The sequence below is a fragment of the Lepisosteus oculatus genome, chromosome 14, assembly GCF_040954835.1.
Source record: "Lepisosteus oculatus isolate fLepOcu1 chromosome 14, fLepOcu1.hap2, whole genome shotgun sequence".
Taxonomy (NCBI): Eukaryota; Metazoa; Chordata; class Actinopteri; order Semionotiformes; family Lepisosteidae; genus Lepisosteus; species Lepisosteus oculatus.
Genome location: NC_090709.1, coordinates 52,701,211 through 52,720,944, shown reverse-complemented (window position 1 = coordinate 52,720,944; position 19,734 = coordinate 52,701,211). Strand labels below are relative to the sequence as shown.

The following is a 19,734-nucleotide window of genomic DNA, read 5'->3' as shown; positions in this document are numbered from 1 at the left end:
AGTGCGATAGTGATCCTTTATGTGTGTTACATTTGGAACACATTCCTGTATTATGCCACTTATGCCAATTTTTCTGGGGTATAATAGAGTCTGTTTAAAATTTTGTACTCAAGCAGTTTGTTATGTATAGTTCTAAATGGATAACTAACATTATGCAACACAATATCACAGTCTATGTCCTCTGACCCTACACAGAGATCAGCTGTCCACTGAGTTGCACACATATCAAAAGACTTCTCTGACCTTACATTGAGAAGGTTGTAAAATGTCCAAGCCTTCACTTGTATGGTAGTCTGCAATAGTTTATTGCTGTAATTATCCAGTTCTTGTTTTAATTTACTTAGCAGAAAGGGTTTAGACAGTACATTTTTAAGTTTTGAGTAATTTAAAAACAAATTTGCTGGAAGAGATGTTTGATGAGATAATTCAGAAAAGGACAACAATTTGTTATCTCTAATCACATGACCCAATTTACTAACAGCTACTTGAATCCATACTGACCAATTAATTTGTTTTGACAGTATAGTTATTCTTGGTGATCTAAATAATGGTTGATATACAGATAGTGAAGCATCATAAAATAATATTTTTGCAGCTTTTTAATAAGAACCAACTTCTTATTATTATCATCTTATTATATACTTCTTATTATTATCAACCAAATAAGAACTTCTTTTTAAAAGAAGAACCAATTGGTGTTTCAAGTAAAGATTTAGGGCATGCTCTGCTATAATACAAACTTTCTAAGGAGATTCCTAGCTATGATGCTGTATCATGCTCAATTTGTACCCAATCCTTTTCTTTTCTGATTTAAACCACTCCTTTGCTTGAACTGAGCCAAATGCCAAGTAATAATTGTAAAAAAGGTCTAACCCACCTTAATTTATGCTACAGTAAGTATTTCAAAAGAACAAATAGCTTTTTTCCCTTTCCAGGCCAAAGATGTAATCGTTTTATGCAGTGCCTCAAACCATTTCTTGTCAATCTCCACAGGTAGCATTTTCAGTGTATAATTTACTTTAGGTAGTATTGACATCTTGACTTTATTAGTTCTACCCCACATGGAAATAGATAAGCATCTCCATCTGAGTATATCCCCATTTATTTGATTTAACAAGTCTCTTAAATTAACATCTCTGGTAGCTTTCAAGCTAGACTTTATTCTCAGCCCCAGATACCCTATCTCTGTTGTAACTCGTACTGGGTGAGCAATCTTATGATTCAATGATAATGAATTGAGATACATAAGCTCCGTTTTGCTCCAGTTGACCTTATAACCTGACATCTTACCAAAACTTTCAATGACAACTTTCAGCTGCTGAGATTGATTTGTGCACATCTGTTAAAAACAGTATAACATCATCATCTTATAGAGCAATCTTATAAACATTTTTATGAACACCTAAACCTTTAATCTTGACTGATTCTATTATTTTGCAGGCTAAAGGTTCGAGTGCTAAATTAAATAGTAAAGATGAAATAAGACACCCTTGTTTGGTGCCTCTATATAAACAAAAGGTTTGGATACACAGCTGTTAGTCACTATGGATGCCTGTGGACTGCGATATAAGATTCCTACCCATATACAAAACACTTTTAACACATTAAATAAGTACTTCCATTAAACTCTGTCAAGGGCCTTCTCAGCAGCCAGTGTGCATATAGCTGATGTTGATTTACTGAGTTTAGCATGATAAATCAAATTAAACATTTTTCTTGTATTATTTAAAGAATATCTATTTTTCATAACTCCTGTTTGATCTGGATGTATGGTTTTTGGTAACACCGATTAGCAAGTACTTTGGCTAGAACCTTATTGTCCAAGTTCATTAAGCTTATTGGGCGGTAGCTACTGCACAATGATGGATCTTTACTCTTTTTATATACAAGGGTTATTAGAGACTCTCTAAATGACAGTGAAGTCATGTCTGTTAACCACATATTATTACATGTTTGCAGTAAGATTGGACTAAGTACGGACTGAAATGTCTGGTAGAACTCAGCTGTATATCCATTGGGTCCAGGTGATTTATTGTGAGAAAAGGAATTGCTATTGCTTCTTTGACTTCTGATAGAGTGAGAGATGACTCAAGTTTCTATCTTCTGTACTAAGTTTTGGGAGCTCTGTATCTGCATATCTTCCAGTGTGCTAAAGGCTTCAGATGAATATACATTTTTCAAAGAAACTAACAAAGGTTGAATTTCTTTCTTTCTGATCTTTGGTAATTGTCCCATCCATTTTCTTGATGTTGCTAATAGTATTGCACATACAGCGCTTTTTTAACCAAGCTGCAAGCATTTTCCCTGCTTTTTCCCCTTCTTCACAGAAGCTATGTTGTGCTCTGCTTAATGCTAACTATATAAGTATAAGTGTAAATATAAGTGTTTGCAAACCTTATCAATTCAGCTTCTATCGTTGTAATAAATATTGGGTCATCTAAATTAGGACCATATACATTAACAAAAGTCACTAACTTGGAGTTTCATTTACCAGTCAAACAAATAAATCTACCATCATGACACTCTATTTTACTTTTGAGTGAAAAGGGAGCAAGTTTATGAATAAGAATGTCAACAGCACCCTTTTTGGATGAAACTCCAGATCCATAAGCTTGTCCATCACAATTTCTACAGATGTGATGCACATCCTCAGTTTTCAAATGAGTTTCTTGCAGGAATACTACTTGTGTTTTTAACCTCTTCAATCTATTCAATATCTTAGAGCGTTTGGTTATACTATTGACACCTTTATTATTCCATGTCACAATGTTGAGAATTATCCATTAAACATAAACAAATACAGTGTAAGAGTGAGAGAGTATGTTACAATGTTGTATATCCCAACCACCAAAGTGATGACTCCAAAATGCTGTCTCAAGCTCCCACCCTCCATTCCCCTTCCCTTAATGATCATGAAGCTGAGAAAAAAAAACCTTTCTTTTTACTCACCCAAGTCAATCATTATACCAGTATCTAAATGTATTCATTATTAGTATACAACTTCACAAAATAATGTACATAAACATTATTACATTTCATATCTTGAAACATATTGTACTCTGAGGGCAAGGCTATCTTTCCAAATTTCAATGTGTTTAAACAATACACAAAGCACGTAAGCTGCTTTAACACAACATAGCACAACATAGACACAAGCAGAAGAGATTATAAATTCTATCCAGTTAAATGAAATACATAGGCATTAGACCATGTAAGAGTAATAGGCATTAGACCTCCACAGTGGGAAGAGTCTTCCACTTACTCCCATTACATGTATCCTTGTTGATTTATCAAAGGTTAAAGCAGCAATTCAACATAAAACTACTTTTTTGACTCTCTGTATTATTGCTAAAAAATAATATTGTGAGAATGGATGGACAGTACAGGACCATCTTACAAAGAATGGATTAAAGAGGCTGTATCACAAGTTACATTTGAAAAGATTTCATATAATTAACAGGGGAAACTTAATGAATTTTTGATGCCCATTAGAGACATACTTGAATGGCACTGGATGTTAAGAATATTAGTAGGACGTTTTTGGATTATTTTTTTGTGAATGTACGTTTTTCTTTTTGTTATTGTCTAATAAAGAACAAAAATGAGTGAGTGAAAACAAAAATAAAAATAACAAAGTCATCCAAAGTTGTGGGGTGGAGGTGGGTTAAAAAAGACATTGAAAAATTATTTTCTTTATCTTTAAGTTTTAAACTCACTGTGCAACCTTTCGTAGCAAGCCATGTATTTTTCCAAGACATACAAAGCTGGAAAAACAGATCTACATAGTTGTTTCTTCAAGACTTTCTAAGTTAAAACAGTTATTTTCTTACATTCTTAAATAGATCAATAATGGATTCAATTTCCATCTGTTACCTTCATTCTTACTGGCAGGATCTCCAACTTTCAGATGAAAGTGGTGAATGTTTCAATGTTATAATAATATATGTGTTTTCCTTATGTTCAGCTTTTAACACGCCTTTATTTCACGCATTACTACTCTTGTTCTGGAACTCTCAGGGGATGAGGGAGTTCGTCTTGGGGTGAAAAACACTTTCTTATACTATGTATATCTTCAGGGTTGTCAGGATTATCTCCTGCCCTTCTCCTTTTCCATCTCTCTCTCTCACAACAAATTTCCTGATCCTTGCACACAATCTATGGAAGTCTAAAATAGAGTGGGAATATGTAAAAAAAAACTATTTTTAATTTATGGGTGGTTTTGTGACCAGCATCATGGCTTTGTTTCAGCCACCTTGTTAAGCCCAATTAAGATGTCAACCATTTTTAGCAACATTTGGAAGTGTAAAGATTCTCCACCAGTAAGGAATCAAAGGTATTTTCTCAGATGTCTGAAGGATAGGGACATAGACACAGCAGTTAGTGTATTAGTCTTGAAGGGAGAACCACAGTTAACTCTTTCTGTTGTTATATCTAGTCACTTCCTAGGATGCACTATCCGAAAGATGACCTGCTCCAGGGTTGTGGCAGGGATGAACACAGTCAGCTCGCCTCAACATATTTTCCACAACTAGGAGTTATGGTTCTTTCTGATTCTTTTATTCATTTTTTTCATTTTTTTATCACTTATATATAATTCATTAGATAAATGAAACTTATCATCATGTTTGTAACACAATACAACTGATTCTAAATAATTCTCAAGAACTTGTGTTGGAGACCCTTGTTTTAAAGTTAACTGTGATAAAGTATTTGACAGATCAGGTAGTTTTTTGTTTTCTTAAACATTATTTAGGGACTTTGACAGTATGCCCAGGCAATGCATTACATACCTGTTACATCGCCCTGCTAATGGAGATATGTGTGTCCTCCATTTAGGAGAAGGGATTTGCAGTTTAGGTAGTGCAGACGAAATTGGGGAAATAGTAAACGTCAAGACAAGGTGATTGCTTGTAACTATTCATAACACTATTAATAAAATGTTAAGGTATAGTTTACAAACAATTGCTATTATTACTACTGCTGCACTGGTTTCACAGAGGACAATGCATTCCATAATCATTACAGGGACTATGGCATTGCAAAACTGCATAAACAGACTTGCCACAATCAGCTGATACTACCCTTATCTGTAAGTGACATTCTTGAAAACCAGCCTTTTGTTTTCTGCTTACCTGCACTTCCTCATACTCCTGAAACCTCAAAAAGCAGTTCTCATTATCTTTGACTTCTTCAAGGGGGTAAAAATGCTAGTCATCTAAAAGCTACAGTAGAAGTAAAACTGAACAGAATAATGCCAGTGGTGGAAATTATGTAAGAATTACATACCAACTGTGCCAACTACTTTGTTACAGCTCATAGCATTTCATGAATGTTGAATCCAAATAATCATCAAAGCTAGGTATCACATCCAAAACATTACATTTATATATTAGGCTAAGTATGATATATAACCCTGGAAGTGTTACATAGAATTTCAATACACAAAAAGCATGCTGCCTTGTGCTTTCTTGGAAGTCAAGTGATTCACAAGTTAAAATCATGTGAGGCCACAGCCAACAAATTTTAGTTACATGAGATGGAAGCCAAATGTGTTGATTGGTGGCTAATATTTCAGGTTACATCAGTATATTAATTCCCTGATCTGTCAGTATGATTTATGTTTGCTCTCCAGTCAAACAGACCACATCCTCACAGTACAGTACAGTAAAGCCCAAAGAGATCAGGATAAAATCACAGTGTAATGCAATAAAACCAAGTGATTTCAGGTAAAAACCCAGTCTCTGTAGTAAACCCAGTGAAATTATGACAAAAGCACAGTGCAGTAGAACCTATGAGATCAGAGTAAAAATGCAGTGCAATGAAGTAGAACCTATGAGACCAGGGTAAAAACACAGTCCAGTGCAATGAAGCCCAGTGTAATTGGGGTATAAAACAGGTCCAATGCAACAAAGTCCAGTGAGATCAGAATTTAAAAGAAGACTGTCGGGCCGAAAGTGTTCTAGCAGTAGAGTCTTTCATAACAATTTCTGTGAACCCTTCTGAGTGATCAGCTCACAATTGATAGTTCTAATTTCCTTAAATGGAACATCTTTCACTTTCACTTCAACTCTGCTGAAAAAGGAGCTGCTGCTTTTGGTGAGTAATACAAATTAAATCTTCTCATCCACACAGACAGGGATCAGGAGAGCCCAGACAGCTGTGGTATTTCAGTACAGCCCAGTGAAATTAGAGCAAATCGTACAGATGTGTTAGACTAGCAGAGCTGAAGTTATTATCATCATCCAGGTGGGGCTGCACACTGGTGGCGGAGTGGGATTCCCCATTACTTGTAAAGCACTTTGAGTGGAGTGTCCAGAAAAGCTCTATATTAAGTGTAAGCAAATATTATTATTATAGGACGGACTGTGTGGTGTTGAGTTCTGTGTGGCTGTTCCTCTTATTATTACTGTCTTACTATACTTCTTCTTGGTTCAAGAGCCTATTATGGCTCCAGAGAAATTTAAAATCTATTTAACACTTTGAAAATACTGGACCTGTATCTGAAACATAAATACTTAGTAATGTGATCAGTGTTAAATATTGCTGATTTTCAGTGTGTGATCACTGCTGTCTGCTACACTGCTAAGTAAATGTCGGTGTCTGATTGTTTACATTGCTCTCATCTGTCAGTATGTAATTGATACTGTGAGTTACACTGCTGTGGGCTGTCAGTGATTGATACCGTGAGTTACACTGCTGTGATCTGTCAGTGTGTGATCGATACTGTGTGTTACATTGCTCTCATCTGTCAGTATGTAATTAATACTGTGAGTTACACTGCTGTGGGCTTGTCAGTGATTGATACTGTGAGTTACACTGCTCTGATCTGTCAGTGTGTCATCGATACTGTATGTTACACTGCTCTGATCTGTCAGTGTGTGTATTTATAAATGCTATCGTACTTGAATTGGTCCTTGTTCTTGTTTTAATCTTTGTCTAAACAGGATTATTGTGACTTGGGACAGTCAATGGGGAATTCTCAGTGCCCATCAGAAAAAAGGTATTATTATGATTTAAACTTAAACTCATAATAATGTGTTTAGAAGACAACTCAGTTCCAGGACAGCTGGTCCTGCCATCCAAGTCCTTTTCTGTCTTTGGCTGTGGATTGGCTGCTGACTGTGTCTCGGTCTCTCTCTTCCCTCTGCTCCAGCATGTCTTCGGCCTGCCTGATGTCCGATCAGCAGCAGGAGGCAGTAGAGAGCTCTCTGTTTCCTGATCTCGAGCAGGAGGACATAGGAAGCACCGTGTTGTCTGAGCCTCAGTGCTCCATTTGCTTGGGCAGTTTCTCCAAGCCAGTGATTATCCAGTGTGGCCACGAGTTCTGCCAAGACTGCATCGAGTCCTTCTGGGTCGACCTCGTGGTCACCTGTCCCCAATGCCACAAGGTGTGTGAGCGTGCGAGCACAGTCAAGAGAGAGGAGGTGAGTTGTAGTATTGTTTTCTGCGAGGGCTGCAGGGTGATACAGAGGCTGCGTCTCTTTTTCCATTAGAAGCTTTCCTGACAGTCAGGCTACGGGGAACATTTTGAAACCCAGATACACTTGCTGGAGAATCCTGGTGTGGCAGGTGCACAGTGTACACTGTGAGATGGGTAGACTTTAGATGCCCTGTGCTCCTGGTGCAACAGCAAGCACTCTGACCTGGGGGATGTCAGAGAGAGATGCCCGTCCAGTGGGCATCAGCACTCTGCTCCACACTTCCACTACCCTCTGTGTAAAGTTAAATGCCTCCTGGTCTCAGTTCTAAATGTTGTCTCCCACCTCCAGGGCTCTGGCAAGCCCATTCAGCTGGTCCATGTCAGTCCTGATGGCTCCCTCCTGTTGAAAGAGAATGTGCTTCGGCAGTGTTTCCTGCGCTCAGATGTAAGGGAGACTCCACTCTGTGTGGTGGCCATTGTCGGGGAGAGGAGGAAGGGCAAGTCTTTCCTCCTCAACTACCTCCTGCGCAAACTGTCTAAAATGGTGAGAGCACCCCACCCCCTCCGCTCTCTGTATAAAGCAGTGTCATACAGCCCTGACATCCCAACCCCACCACTCTCTGTGTAAAGTCCCGTCTTATGACCATGGTTGTGAATGCTCCTTTACCTGTGAACACAGGACATCTGGATGAGTGACGATGAGCCTCTGCGAGGGTTCGAGTGGCAGCCTGGAACTGAGACCATGACGAAGGGTGTGTTCATCTGGAGCCGGCCTCTGTTTCTGGAGACACAGGAGGGCAAGGCAAGGGCTGGGCAAGCTGGGAATTCATCTGTTGTAGGGTGCGCAACTGTATGACTCAGACAGGTGCAGGTTGAACTAAGTCAGAGAGTCTTTCACAGACCCTGCAGGCATCCTGAATAAGCAGGAATGAGAGCTCTACTGACCCTCACCAGCCCCTGTTACCCACTTGTCCACACTCAGGGCATCTGTGTGGCATTCTCTGCTCAGGAATGGGAAGGTTTTGGTGCATCAAATCACCAGACAAATAAGAGGAGGTCATTCCCATCCAGTCTGATTGGTACAGTAGTTAGTAGGCCATTGAGCCATTGGCTGGGCAGCTTGTTCCACACTCTCACCACCCTTTGTGTAAAGCTCTGTCAGCTCTGTGTTGGTACCGGAAGGGAAGAGGAGACAGATGACCACTGCATCTCTGATCAGAACATTCCGTTTTTGTCCCCTCTGTCCAGTTGGCTGTCTTCCTGGTGGACACTGAGGGATCCGTGGATTTGTTGCGGGAGACGGAGCTGAGCGTGAAGCTGTCTGCCCTGAGCGTCTTTCTCAGCTCACATATGGTGAGAATTGCGTGGCCCTGTCCCACCTTCCTTGATGACTCTGTACCCCTTGCTGTGCTCTGGAGAGGTGACGTCTCCCCTGTCCTCTCTCCCAGATCTTCAACGTTCATGCTGATGTGAAGAAAACAGACCTGGAATACCTGGAGGTACAGCACCCGGCCACGGTCTTATCCCCTGATGTGCCACACAGCACCTGCACAAGGGAGCTGTGGTGCAGTGGGGGGCTAAAACCGGGAACCTCTCAGTGTCACAGGTCCTTCAACTGGGACTGTGGAGCGATTGCAGTGCTGGGTCTCTCTGACCGGGGTATGAGTTTGCCCCCTGCTGGTGACGTGTGGCATGAGCACAGCACTGCAGGACTCGAGGTGCTATTGTGTGTGATGCTCTGTACTGCCTGGTTTTCGTCACAGGGCTATATAAATAGGCCAGTCCTATCTTTCCCCATGTGTGTCTGCCTGTGTATGTGATTGTATTTGTATATTTGTTTTATATGTGTATCCATGTTTATTTTTTATGAGTGCCTGTGTCTCTGTCAGACTGTCTGACAGATTCAAATTCTTCTCAGGATTATTGGCATGAGTGGTAAACTACATTGTTGCCAAAACAGAAACAATTAACTCTGCAATTACAGACAGTTTTAACAGAGAGAACCTACAGTATGACTTTCTCTTTCTCTGTCTCTGACACACAGCTGGCTTGTGTTTACTCTGTTTGCAGCTGCTGTATCTTGTGGCACAAAAGGGTGAAGGAGCCTTTAACCTGAAGCATTTTCAGGTATGAAATTTACTCTTGAGTGCAGTGAACACAAAAAAAGATCAGATCTCTTTTATCACCTGCAGACCAGGGCCTGTTTTAACTGGTTGCGAGGTGGGGAGTAGGGTGATAATAGTTCAGACAGTTACTGAGGTGCCAGGCCATGCAGAACCTTATAGGTGAGCAAAAGGATTTTGACATCAACAAGAAACCTGACAGGAAGCCAGTGCAAGGACTCCAGGACAGGGGTAATATGATCACGTGCACCTGGTTAGGAAGTCAAGCTAGGATCACTCCTAAATTCCTCAATTTTGATTGAAATTCCAGCACACTGCTATCCACAGATAGGGCTACTACACTGGCTTTACCTTAGTGTTACACAGGTGCAACATGACTTCAGTCTTGTTGTAGTTTAAGTTAAGGAAATTTAGAGTCACCCAGGGTTTTATATTAGAAATGCAGTTAGTGCAGAGACAGCTACTTCAGTGTTGGTTTGGCCATTTAATCTATTTCAATCATTCTCATGCACATTATTACTTGAGCTGTACTGTAGGACAGCAAGTGAGGCTCTTCAATCTATAGAAATCGTTAGGATTTCATGACTTTGTGAGGTGAGCTGATATGAGATCTTTCTCAATCTCTGATAAAGGGGTTTGATTTCCTGGTGCGGGACTGGACACAAACTCGGGAATTTGGACAGTCTGGAGGATTCCGACATCTGGAGAGAATCATCCAGGTAGGAGAAATACTATGGACCTTATATACAGATGCAGCCATTCAAAGTGTGCGGTACAGACACGTACCGCAGGTAATTGGCTGCGGTATCGCGTATCATGACGCGGTACGTAATCGGTTGACCGACAGGGGCACTCGTGGTCCGTTGGTCTGTCGTAGAAAGACTTACTGTAAACGTCTTTACTGTGCCCGTTTTAGATATTGAGTTTTACCACTGAAGGGAAATCTTAGTAGCTGAGCATAAAAAGAATAGGAGCATACTGCAACGCGTGTGAAGGCCATAAACGATATTAATTTTGGAAAATAAACATACAGTATATAGCTGGTCTTGGTACTTTAAAGAAAAAAAATACACACCAGTATTCCATTTCTCCCTAAACATTTTAAGCTTCGAAGTCTTTAACTAACGTGATACCGGAGTCAACAAGCATACTTTTAGAATTTGATTAAATGGGAATATAATATGGAATCGCGTATCTCAAGAATTTAATAACGGTATGATTATATTCGTGTACTGCGACAGGGCTGTGTAAGGCTGTTTCGCCTCCCTGTTCATGTGAGTTCCCCCGTACAGAGCCTACTGGTCTAGGTGTGTGACTAACAACGCACAGGTTGTGTGTTCAAATCCAGCTGGTGCTGGACTTTTCTTTTAACAAACATTTCTTCGAAAAAATAGAATAGCGATATTATGGACAATCAATTGACTTTTATATTTCAAAATATCACAACATGATCGATTCTAAGTCATTTTTGATAACAATGAATAGTCACTTTCTTCCTTTCTGACAGCGGTTCCTGCTTCTATTGTGTGTGTGTGTGCAACAGAGTGAATTTTTATAGAGAAATGGAGGCTGGACAGTATGCGTTACAATATAAACATTTATATTGATTTAAATCGTGTTCTGATTTAAATCGCAAACGCGTGTTTAATTATGTGTTTTTTAATCATAATCAGGCTAATGCATTTCTACATTTTCTGTATTTTCTGTACTTTTACAAAGACGGTCAATGAAAAAAAGAATGTTGACCAGGGCAATACTTTGAGTTTACACTTACAGCTTGTCCAAGGTCATTCATTACTAATACTATTAGTAATATCTTCGTTAAAGACTGATGGCCACAGCTCAAACATGAGAGGTTGAGCGTTATTAGCTCCACCTTGCGGAAATTCCGGATACTATTATTTTGCTTGTCGTATTATAGGAGAATTTACGGTAACTAGCGGTATTTACCGGTAGCTTGCGGTAGACTGCATACAGCATACCGGAAAATAATGCGGTATCGCCCGCGCATTTTGAATGGCTGCATCTGTATATATAACCCTGACCCGTGCTGAGAAAGGCAGAGAGATACTGATACTCTAGACCGGTCAGGAGCTACAACACTGCCTCATACAGACAACTACAGGCCACAGACTAAAGAGAAGCAGTTCCTTCAGTCTGTCAGTGTGGGACACTCTTTTTGGATTAAAAAAGACTCTGTTCCTCCAGCTTGGCAGTGTGGGACACACCCTACAGACTAAAGAGACTCCGTTCCTTCAGACTGTCATTTTGGGACTCAAGACTAAAGAAACCCCCTCCAGAGCCTGTTACTTCAGGCTCAGAGCTGCATTATTTTAGACACAGAGGGATGGGATCCTACCCCTTTCCTGTCGACATGTCTGTCTGTGCTTTCAGCGCTTGGAGGAGTCAGGGACAAACAAACAGGTTCTGAGGATCCTCAGGGAGAAGAGGCCATGCTGCCACCTCATGCCCTTTCCTGGGGACCGACTGCTTTGGAGTCAACAGGGAACCATGCAAGGTAAAAACCGGACACCTCCACTCCCAGAGCAGCTGCCCTAATCTTGTAGACAGGTGTTCTGGTCAACCACAGGGAGGTACTGTTGAGTAGCAAACCAGCTACAGGTAGCTCCGGGTGGTAAAGTTCTGCAATGCTGTGAGTTTGTTAATGGCCTGGAAGCATGTGTGGTACAATGCAGGGAGTGTTTAGTGTGGAGGGTGGAAACTCGGATTAAGGAAGACACGTTGCCATGGAAACCACACCAGACTTGAATAGGTGAATGAACTGCAGCTGTAGAAGTGGTTTAAAAGGGGGGGAACATCCAGCAAGAACATAGTGTGGCTGTGGCTGCAGTAGTGAAAGGACAAATGTGGAGGCTCTGCTGTGGCAGCTACGTAGGTGTAACACAGTGGTGCGCTGGCAGCTGTGAGTTCATTACCTAAAGGTGTGAGAGTGAGAAACCAGAGAGGTTGTGAGTGTGTGTTAGAGAGGGACAGTGTGTTGGGTCTCGGCACAGTGTGTAGTGCCGAATAGACTCTGTGATGTAGGTAGTGTGAGCTTGTGTGAGCCATCAGGTTGTAACTCAACCTGGTGGCGTCAGGGGAGGACATCATGGCTGGAGGTGGACCTGGGAATCTGAGGCACCTGTTGAGTGTGAAACAGTGACCTAATGGAGTAGAAGCATGAGGCTCTGTGTTGGGGTCTGGAAGCAGGAGGTTCCTAGCAGTGAGGAGAAACGGATGAACTGGAGACTCTGAAGTCACAGGGCCCAGATGTAATGGATTATGGAGTTATGTATCCTGCTACCTCAATGATGTGGTTAGTGTGATTGCCACCCTCAGTGGAAAGTGTGTGTATGATAAAGAAAAGAAACCCCAAAGAGCTTATAAAGGAGTGTGACAGGGAGAATGAGAGCCTGATCATGCCCAATGTGGTGTTAACTACCCCCATGGCACCACACAGGTTACAAACAAGAGGAGGACATCCAGCTTCTGTAGTAGATAGCAGATCATTGATCTGAGAATCTCATCCAGCTGGATAGCTTGTGTCACACTCTCACTGCTCTTTGTGTAAAGATGCGCCTTCTGCTCTCAGTTTTAATGCACTTGTTTCCATTTGTGTCTGGTTGGTGGTTTAGTGTTCATTTTGAGGAAATCCACTGGGTTGCATGTGTCAGAGTTTGTGAGGATTGTGAATAGCAAAAATTAGTAGTCTAGTCTAAATTCAAGACTAGCTTCTATTACTCATTTGTTTTCTCGTGTTTTTCTAAGAAATGAATGAACAGTTTCAGCACTGCTTGAAAGAGTACATCAACCACATTGTCCAGGTCCTGCAGACAATACAGTCAACTGTGACAGGAAAGACACTGGCAGAGATATTCAAGGTAAGACATTATTCATTGAACCAATCAACAGCCATCAATACACCACTAGGGTAAAACACATCAAAGATCATGTTAAAAAGTTAAAAACCAGTACAGTGCAGTAAAGCCCTATGGACTACAAGCCATACAGTGGATACAGTGTGATATGAACTGTTAGTTGTTCTGATGTGTTGTCTGTCAATTATTGAGAATGAATTCAGAAACCTTATTCATTTATTACAAAAAGTACAATACATTTCTCTTGGTGCAGGTATTGACATAAATTCCAATAACACAAAAGGAATATCTATATATATATTTAATGGCACATTCTACTGATATTTTCTGTAAATATACACAGTATTAATTTTACATTTTATTACTTAACTGTGTGTATCGTTAAATTGTACATATCACTTTTTATCTGTAGATTTTGTTTTTGCACTACAAATGAAGATATACAGCTGATCACAGAGGAGGGATGAGAGAAGTGTCCTTGTTTATAAGAGTTATGGCCTGGGGGAAGAAGCTGTGTAGGTGTCAGTCCCAATTTGACAGAACTGGGGGTAACTAGCACCTGCATAGCCTGTGATGGAAACTGTGAAGCTGTGACCCCACACTACACAATGAAACCACACTGAACTTGTTCTTGTCTTCACAGGAAGTGGCACATGTGATTCTCACAAGCACATACAGAATTTCCTCTCCTGCAGAGGTGTGTCCCTCTCTTCCCTGCTGACCCAGAAAACCTTTTCAACTGTTCTCTGTTCCTGTCTTCAGTTCCTTCAGAATACAGAGACTCAGTTCCTTCAGCCTGTCAGGATAGATCATTCCTTGAAATGTGTGTTTCATTCCAGAACATCTCTATCAATGTCAATTAAATCGGTAACTCCTTTGCTTCCTCCTCCAGCTAATCCATGCCCTCAACAAGCTCACTCTCCGGCATGTGAAGCAGGAGTTCACCATCTTTCTGAATGAGCAGGTAACAGTGTGTGAAAGTGTGTGACAATGTTAGTATAAAGGTGTCAGAGAGTGTGTGTGTGTTTGAACTCCTGGGCTTGTTGACCTTGCTCCCCCTTTCTTCAGAGAATGATCATGCACAACACCACACAGGGGATGAGGAGGACTGTGGAGCTGAAAGAGGCTGAGCTGAAGGCCCGTGTGCAGGGTGAAGTCAGTCAGCAGGATTTCCAGAAACTCTTGGAGATCCTGGGCTCTGAGCGTGAGACATTCCTGAAAGAATATACTCTCCTCATCATCACGAGGGAGAAGCAGGAATTCGCCAACTTTCTGAATGAGCAGGTGAGTGTGTGTGTGAGAGTGTGTGTGTGTGTAAGAAACTGGGGGGGTGTGAGACTGTGTGTGTGCATGTAAGAAACTGGAGGGGGGAGGGTGCGAAACAAGGAGGGTTTGGAAGACTGAGTGACATGGGTTTAGACAGTGACGATGCGCAGGAAAGGTTTTCTGTTTGCACCTAAGACCGCTGTCTTTCTGCAACTAAAGCCTGTATTCAACTAGAGATAAATGGCATCTTCCTGTCCTGTTTTGTTTATGCTTGAAAGACTTCTGACACTGTCTTTTCCCTGTATATTTTTTTGATATGTTAAAGTCTAGCCTACTTTTAATGTATAAGGAAAGTGTAACTTCAGTTAAGTGAGCATATCTTACTGAGTGCTAGGAGAAACCCATTCTCTGTGATATGCTCCCCTTCGGCTTATTGAATTAAAGATCTCTGTTTGACAATCTTCTGACAATCTTGTCTGGAAAGCTGAGTGAAGACTGAGTTTTTTTCTTCGAGGGTTTGTGAATGAGAAACAAGGAAGGTTTGTGTGTGAGAGTGAGAAACATGGAGGGTCTGTGAGTGATGAAGAAGAAGGGTATGAGAGTGAGAAACGAGGAAACAAGGAGGGCGTGAGAGTGTGTGAGAAAGATACAAGGAGGGTGTGAGAGTGTGTGAGAGAAACAAGGAGGGCATGAAAGTGTGTGAGAGAAACAAGGAGGGTGTGAGAGTGTGTGAGAGAAACAAGGAGAGCATGTGAGTTGTGTGAGAGAGCCTGAGGAACAGTGAGCCCGTCTCCCAATAATGCTCCAGCCGCCTACAGTATATGTCAATATTATATAATATGTCTTTGTTGTAAATGTCTGTAACATGTCTGTAGATTTTATTTTACTTCTATTTTTTGTTTTGTTCTATGTTAATTTTATTATTTTTATTTGCTTTGGCAACACTGATTGTACCCATCGGTCATGCTAATAAAGCACCTTGAATTGAATTGAATTGTGTGTGAGAGATACAAGGAGGGTGTGAGAGTGTATGAGAGAAACAAGGAGAGCATGTGAGTGTGTGAAACAAGGAGGGTGTGAGACTATGTAAGAGAAACAAGGAGAGCGTGTGAGTGTGTGAAACAAGGAGAGCGTGTGAGTGTGGAACAAGGAAGGTGTGAGAGTATGTGAGAGAAACAAGGAGAGCATGTGAGTGTGTGAAACAAGGAGGGTTGAGAGGCTGTATGCGAGAGAAACAAGGAGGGTGTGGGACTGATGAAGAAGGGTGTGAGTATGAAACAAGAAGTGTGTGTGTGTTCTACTTATAATCCTTCTGTTTTCTTTTTTTGAAGTATATTATTCGGAGACGAAATACTACAATGAAGGGCAAATACATATAGACTTCCATAAGGTTCCATGCAACAAGATTTGTGTAAACTAGTTTTCCAAGAGCATTTTTAGATTGCTGGCAGAAGACAGGGTACTCCCAGCATGGGAAGCCAATTTATCTACCAGCATGTCTTTGGACTTTGGGAGGAAACAGGAGCACCTAGAGAAAACCCACATGAACACAGGAGAACATGTAAACTCCACCCAGATAGAGCCCCAGGACCAGAACTGATATGAAGGCACCAGCGGCGCGAGACAGCGATACTAACCATGGGTCCCCTCATCTTTCTGAAGATTTGATATTTTCACACTCCTGCTTTCAAGCTGTTGTGCAGCAATGTCCTCTCTGTGTTTCTATTTCCCCTAATGTTTTCATTACAGTTCAAGTCCTGTGACTGCTAGAGGTATTTCAAGAACCTACTGGTTCTGACTTACAGCATACAGCAACAGAATTATCAGTTATGATCAGTAAGAATTTCTTTATTTTCCATTGTTGTTACTACAAAGCAATCCTACTTCTTGTCTGTCACAATATCAGGGAGCAGGGTGTCACAGGGAGGGCAGGAGGGGTGCCCAAGTTAGTTATTTTAAAACAGAACAATGGCTCGGCCACAATAACACTTAGGTGCAAAAGTGATGATTTATTAGGACAGTGCTCCCCACAAACCAACAAACAATTATATATAGTGGAAAAGTAAAGAAATGAAACAAATATACACAAAAAATAATAAACCCTTCCTCTGATAATTACAAACCAGGAGTCCCAACACACTTAGGCCCTATCAGCTCTCTCACATAGCTAAGTACAAATAAACAGAAAATATAATGTTAGCCCTTTCAGAGTTTGTGTTTGTGTCTGATTTACTACAGATAACAGGAAACCGATTTTAAAATAAATTCTGGTAATGTTTTGCGTGTATGAAATGGGAAACTGCCAGCCAAGCCACGAGGGTGCACCCTCATGAGCTAGCTAACTGACAGGAAAGTGGATGCACAACAGGTGTAACTTGTGGGATAATGTGTGTCGTGTACTGTACCATCCGTAAAACCACACAGGGTTTTAAAAGGACCTAAGATTTGAAAAGGTTCTGCTTGAAGTCAGATCTTACTCTCTGACTTCTCTCAGATCTTAGTCTCTGCGCTCTATGTGTCTTAGATACTGAGACAACCTGACTTCCAGAAAACCATTTACTCCTCTGAAAGCTCATGTAGAATTAATGGCTCGCTCCCAAACCTCAAGAAAGAAACATTACCCAAAAATGTTCTCAGACATCCCTACAAAGGTTCACCTTGCAGACAATATTGCGAGGAACTGAGGATCCTTTGATATGTTAAAGTCTTCCAAGGAGGGTGTGTGTGTTACGGTGAGAAACATCGAGGGTGTGTAAGAGGGAGAAACACGGAGGGTGTGAGAGTGAGAAACAAGGAGTGTGTATGAGAAATGAGGAGGGTGTGAGTGTGTGAAATAAGGAGGGTGTGTGAGAGTGAGAGTGTGAAAGAAACAAGAAGGGTATGTGAGGGTGAGAGAAACAAGGAGGGTGTGTGTGTGAAATGAGGAGTTAGTGTGTGAGATTGAGGGTGTGAGAGTGTTTGTGTAAGAGAAACAAGGAGGGTGTGTGTGAGAAACATGGAGGGTGTGTTAGTATGTGAAGGAGGGTGTGAGAGTATGAGAAACAAGAAGCATGTGAGAGTAAGAAACATGGAGGCTGTGAGAGAGTGTTTGTAAGTCACATTGTCTGTGTATTTTACTGGATGCCACTGGGATGTCTTCTGCTTGTTTCTGGGGTATTTTGGGGTTGGCTCCTTTTTGTTTCTGGGAGCACTGTGCAGTTCAGAGGGCGTAGTGTGTTGCCCTCTGCTCTAAAGTGGCCCTGTGCTCTGTTTCCTCAGAGAAGCATCATGCCCGTCCCCACACAGGGGATGAGGAGGACTGTAGAACAGAAGGAGGTAGAGCTGCTGTCCCATGTGCAGGGTGAAGTCAGTCAGCAGGACTTCCAGGAGCTCTCACAGTTCCTCTACTCTGAGCGAGAGAAGTTCCTGAAGGAGTTCATTCTCCTGCAGGCGCAGCAGGAATTTGATGGCTTTCTGCATAAGCAGGTAAATATATGATTGTGTGTGAATATTTTAGTTTATAGATGTGTGTGGGAGTTCACAGGCTTAATTGGGGTACCTCGTGCTTCATTCTGGGGTGTCCTGATGGACACTCCTTGTTTCTTTGTGTACATTTGCATTCTGTTAGGACACCCAGAGCCACCAGAGCATAGGCTCTTGTCTCCAGGGTGTTCTGGAGTAGTCTTCTGCTTGTTTCTGGGGTGTACTGGAATGTTCAAAAGATATATGGAGCTATCCTTTACTCTGAAGTGTACTTACCCCTCAATGTTCTGTAGAGCAATAACATGCTGAAACGTCCAAAGAAGATGAGGGAGATGTTGGAGGTAAAGAAGACAGAACTGCTGGACTATGTAAAGGACAAAGTCAGCCAGCGGGAGTTTGAGGAGCTCTGCGAGTACACAGCCACTAAGAGTGAGAAGTTCCTGCAGATCTATCAGATCAAGTTTGGCCTGACTGTGGGCTGTGTGGTGACCATACCTGTGCTGACCGTGGCTGGGGGTGTGGCTGGAGGCGTGGCTGGGGCCTTCTTGGTCGGGGGCGCTATAACTGTGCAGGCTGGGATCGCCACAGGAACTATAGTCGGCACTACAGCCAGTGTATGGGTGGGTAGAGCAGCGTCAGCCGTCTACGAGCGGATCAAGAGGAACAGGCCATAATAGTGATACCTATCCTCTCAAACACTGAGCCACGGCTGGTGAGAGAGGCACTGCACTCTTTATCTTCAGGTGTCCTGTCTTGACTATGGCCACAGCTACAGGGTGCACCAGTGCAGACAAGGGAACCACTGTGCACTGTGCAGATGGGTGAACGCCAGGGGGTGCTACAGCATCTGGCAGAGTTTTCAGTAATGATGAAATATCCACCAGTAGCCATTCCTGGTGCTGACTCTCTGTCCACAGTGTCCACAGAGCCCAACATTCCCCTACAGAGCTGGATTCACACCCTGTACATTGGCCTTCCTGCATGGGGGGGTGGGTAGGAATCCTCTGGATTACTCTCCCGCATTCAAGAGACAAGTCTGCTTCGCCTCTTACAGAGACTCAAAACCAGAAAAAGCCCTTAAACATTTTTCTTACTCACTGGTGCAGAGTAACTCCTCAGGTCTACAGTCTTAATTAGTGCAGGTTAGCTCTTCTCAGGTCTACAGCTAATAGGAAATATGAGCCTGCCCGACTGGTCTTTGAACTCTAGTGCAGAGAGGACTCCTTATGTACTTTGTGTCAAGCTGATTTTGACTTTCAGAGATTAAAGTCATATTACATATCCCGGTCGTCTGTGTTATTTCAATCTGATTCTATGTCAAAAAATAAATTTCCCATCAACTTTGAAATATCTCTGTTGTGTATCTTAATAAAGAGCCGTTCTTATATTATTTTAACTATTTTATTAACTACACAGATCACGCCCTTACACCATATATTCCCGCCTTCTACTCTCTCGTTCTGTTGTCTCGCAATGTCTACTCACTAAACTACATCCCTTCCTTTGTTATTTTTAAAGTCATAACTTTACCATACAATTGTAAAAATTCTATATCAACAAACAGTAAACGGTTATTAACTATTAC

At 41.6% G+C, this 19,734-nt stretch overlaps 2 protein-coding genes across 3 annotated transcripts in view; both read left to right on the top strand.

Annotated features, from left to right (window-relative positions):
• Positions 1 to 19,734, top strand: part of LOC138242657 (zona pellucida sperm-binding protein 3-like) — a 197,537-nt gene that overhangs the window by 160,063 nt on the left and 17,740 nt on the right. The window lies entirely within an intron of this gene.
• LOC138243249 (RING finger protein 112-like) lies at positions 6,140 to 19,496 on the top strand. Of its 2 annotated transcripts, XM_069198771.1 has the most exons (16): positions 6,140 to 6,334; positions 6,945 to 7,000; positions 7,154 to 7,424; positions 7,770 to 7,964; positions 8,100 to 8,222; positions 8,669 to 8,773; positions 8,869 to 8,919; positions 9,491 to 9,547; positions 10,176 to 10,262; positions 11,938 to 12,061; positions 13,312 to 13,424; positions 14,065 to 14,118; positions 14,314 to 14,385; positions 14,490 to 14,705; positions 17,946 to 18,152; positions 18,443 to 19,496. In XM_069198771.1, exons 2-16 carry the CDS (start codon positions 6,969 to 6,971, stop codon positions 18,821 to 18,823), a joined length of 2,088 nt encoding a protein of 695 aa, XP_069054872.1. In that variant the 5' UTR covers positions 6,140 to 6,334; positions 6,945 to 6,968; the 3' UTR covers positions 18,824 to 19,496. The 2 variants fall into 2 exon arrangements, with proteins under 2 accessions (XP_069054872.1, XP_069054873.1); XM_069198772.1 differs by lacking the exon at positions 14,065 to 14,118.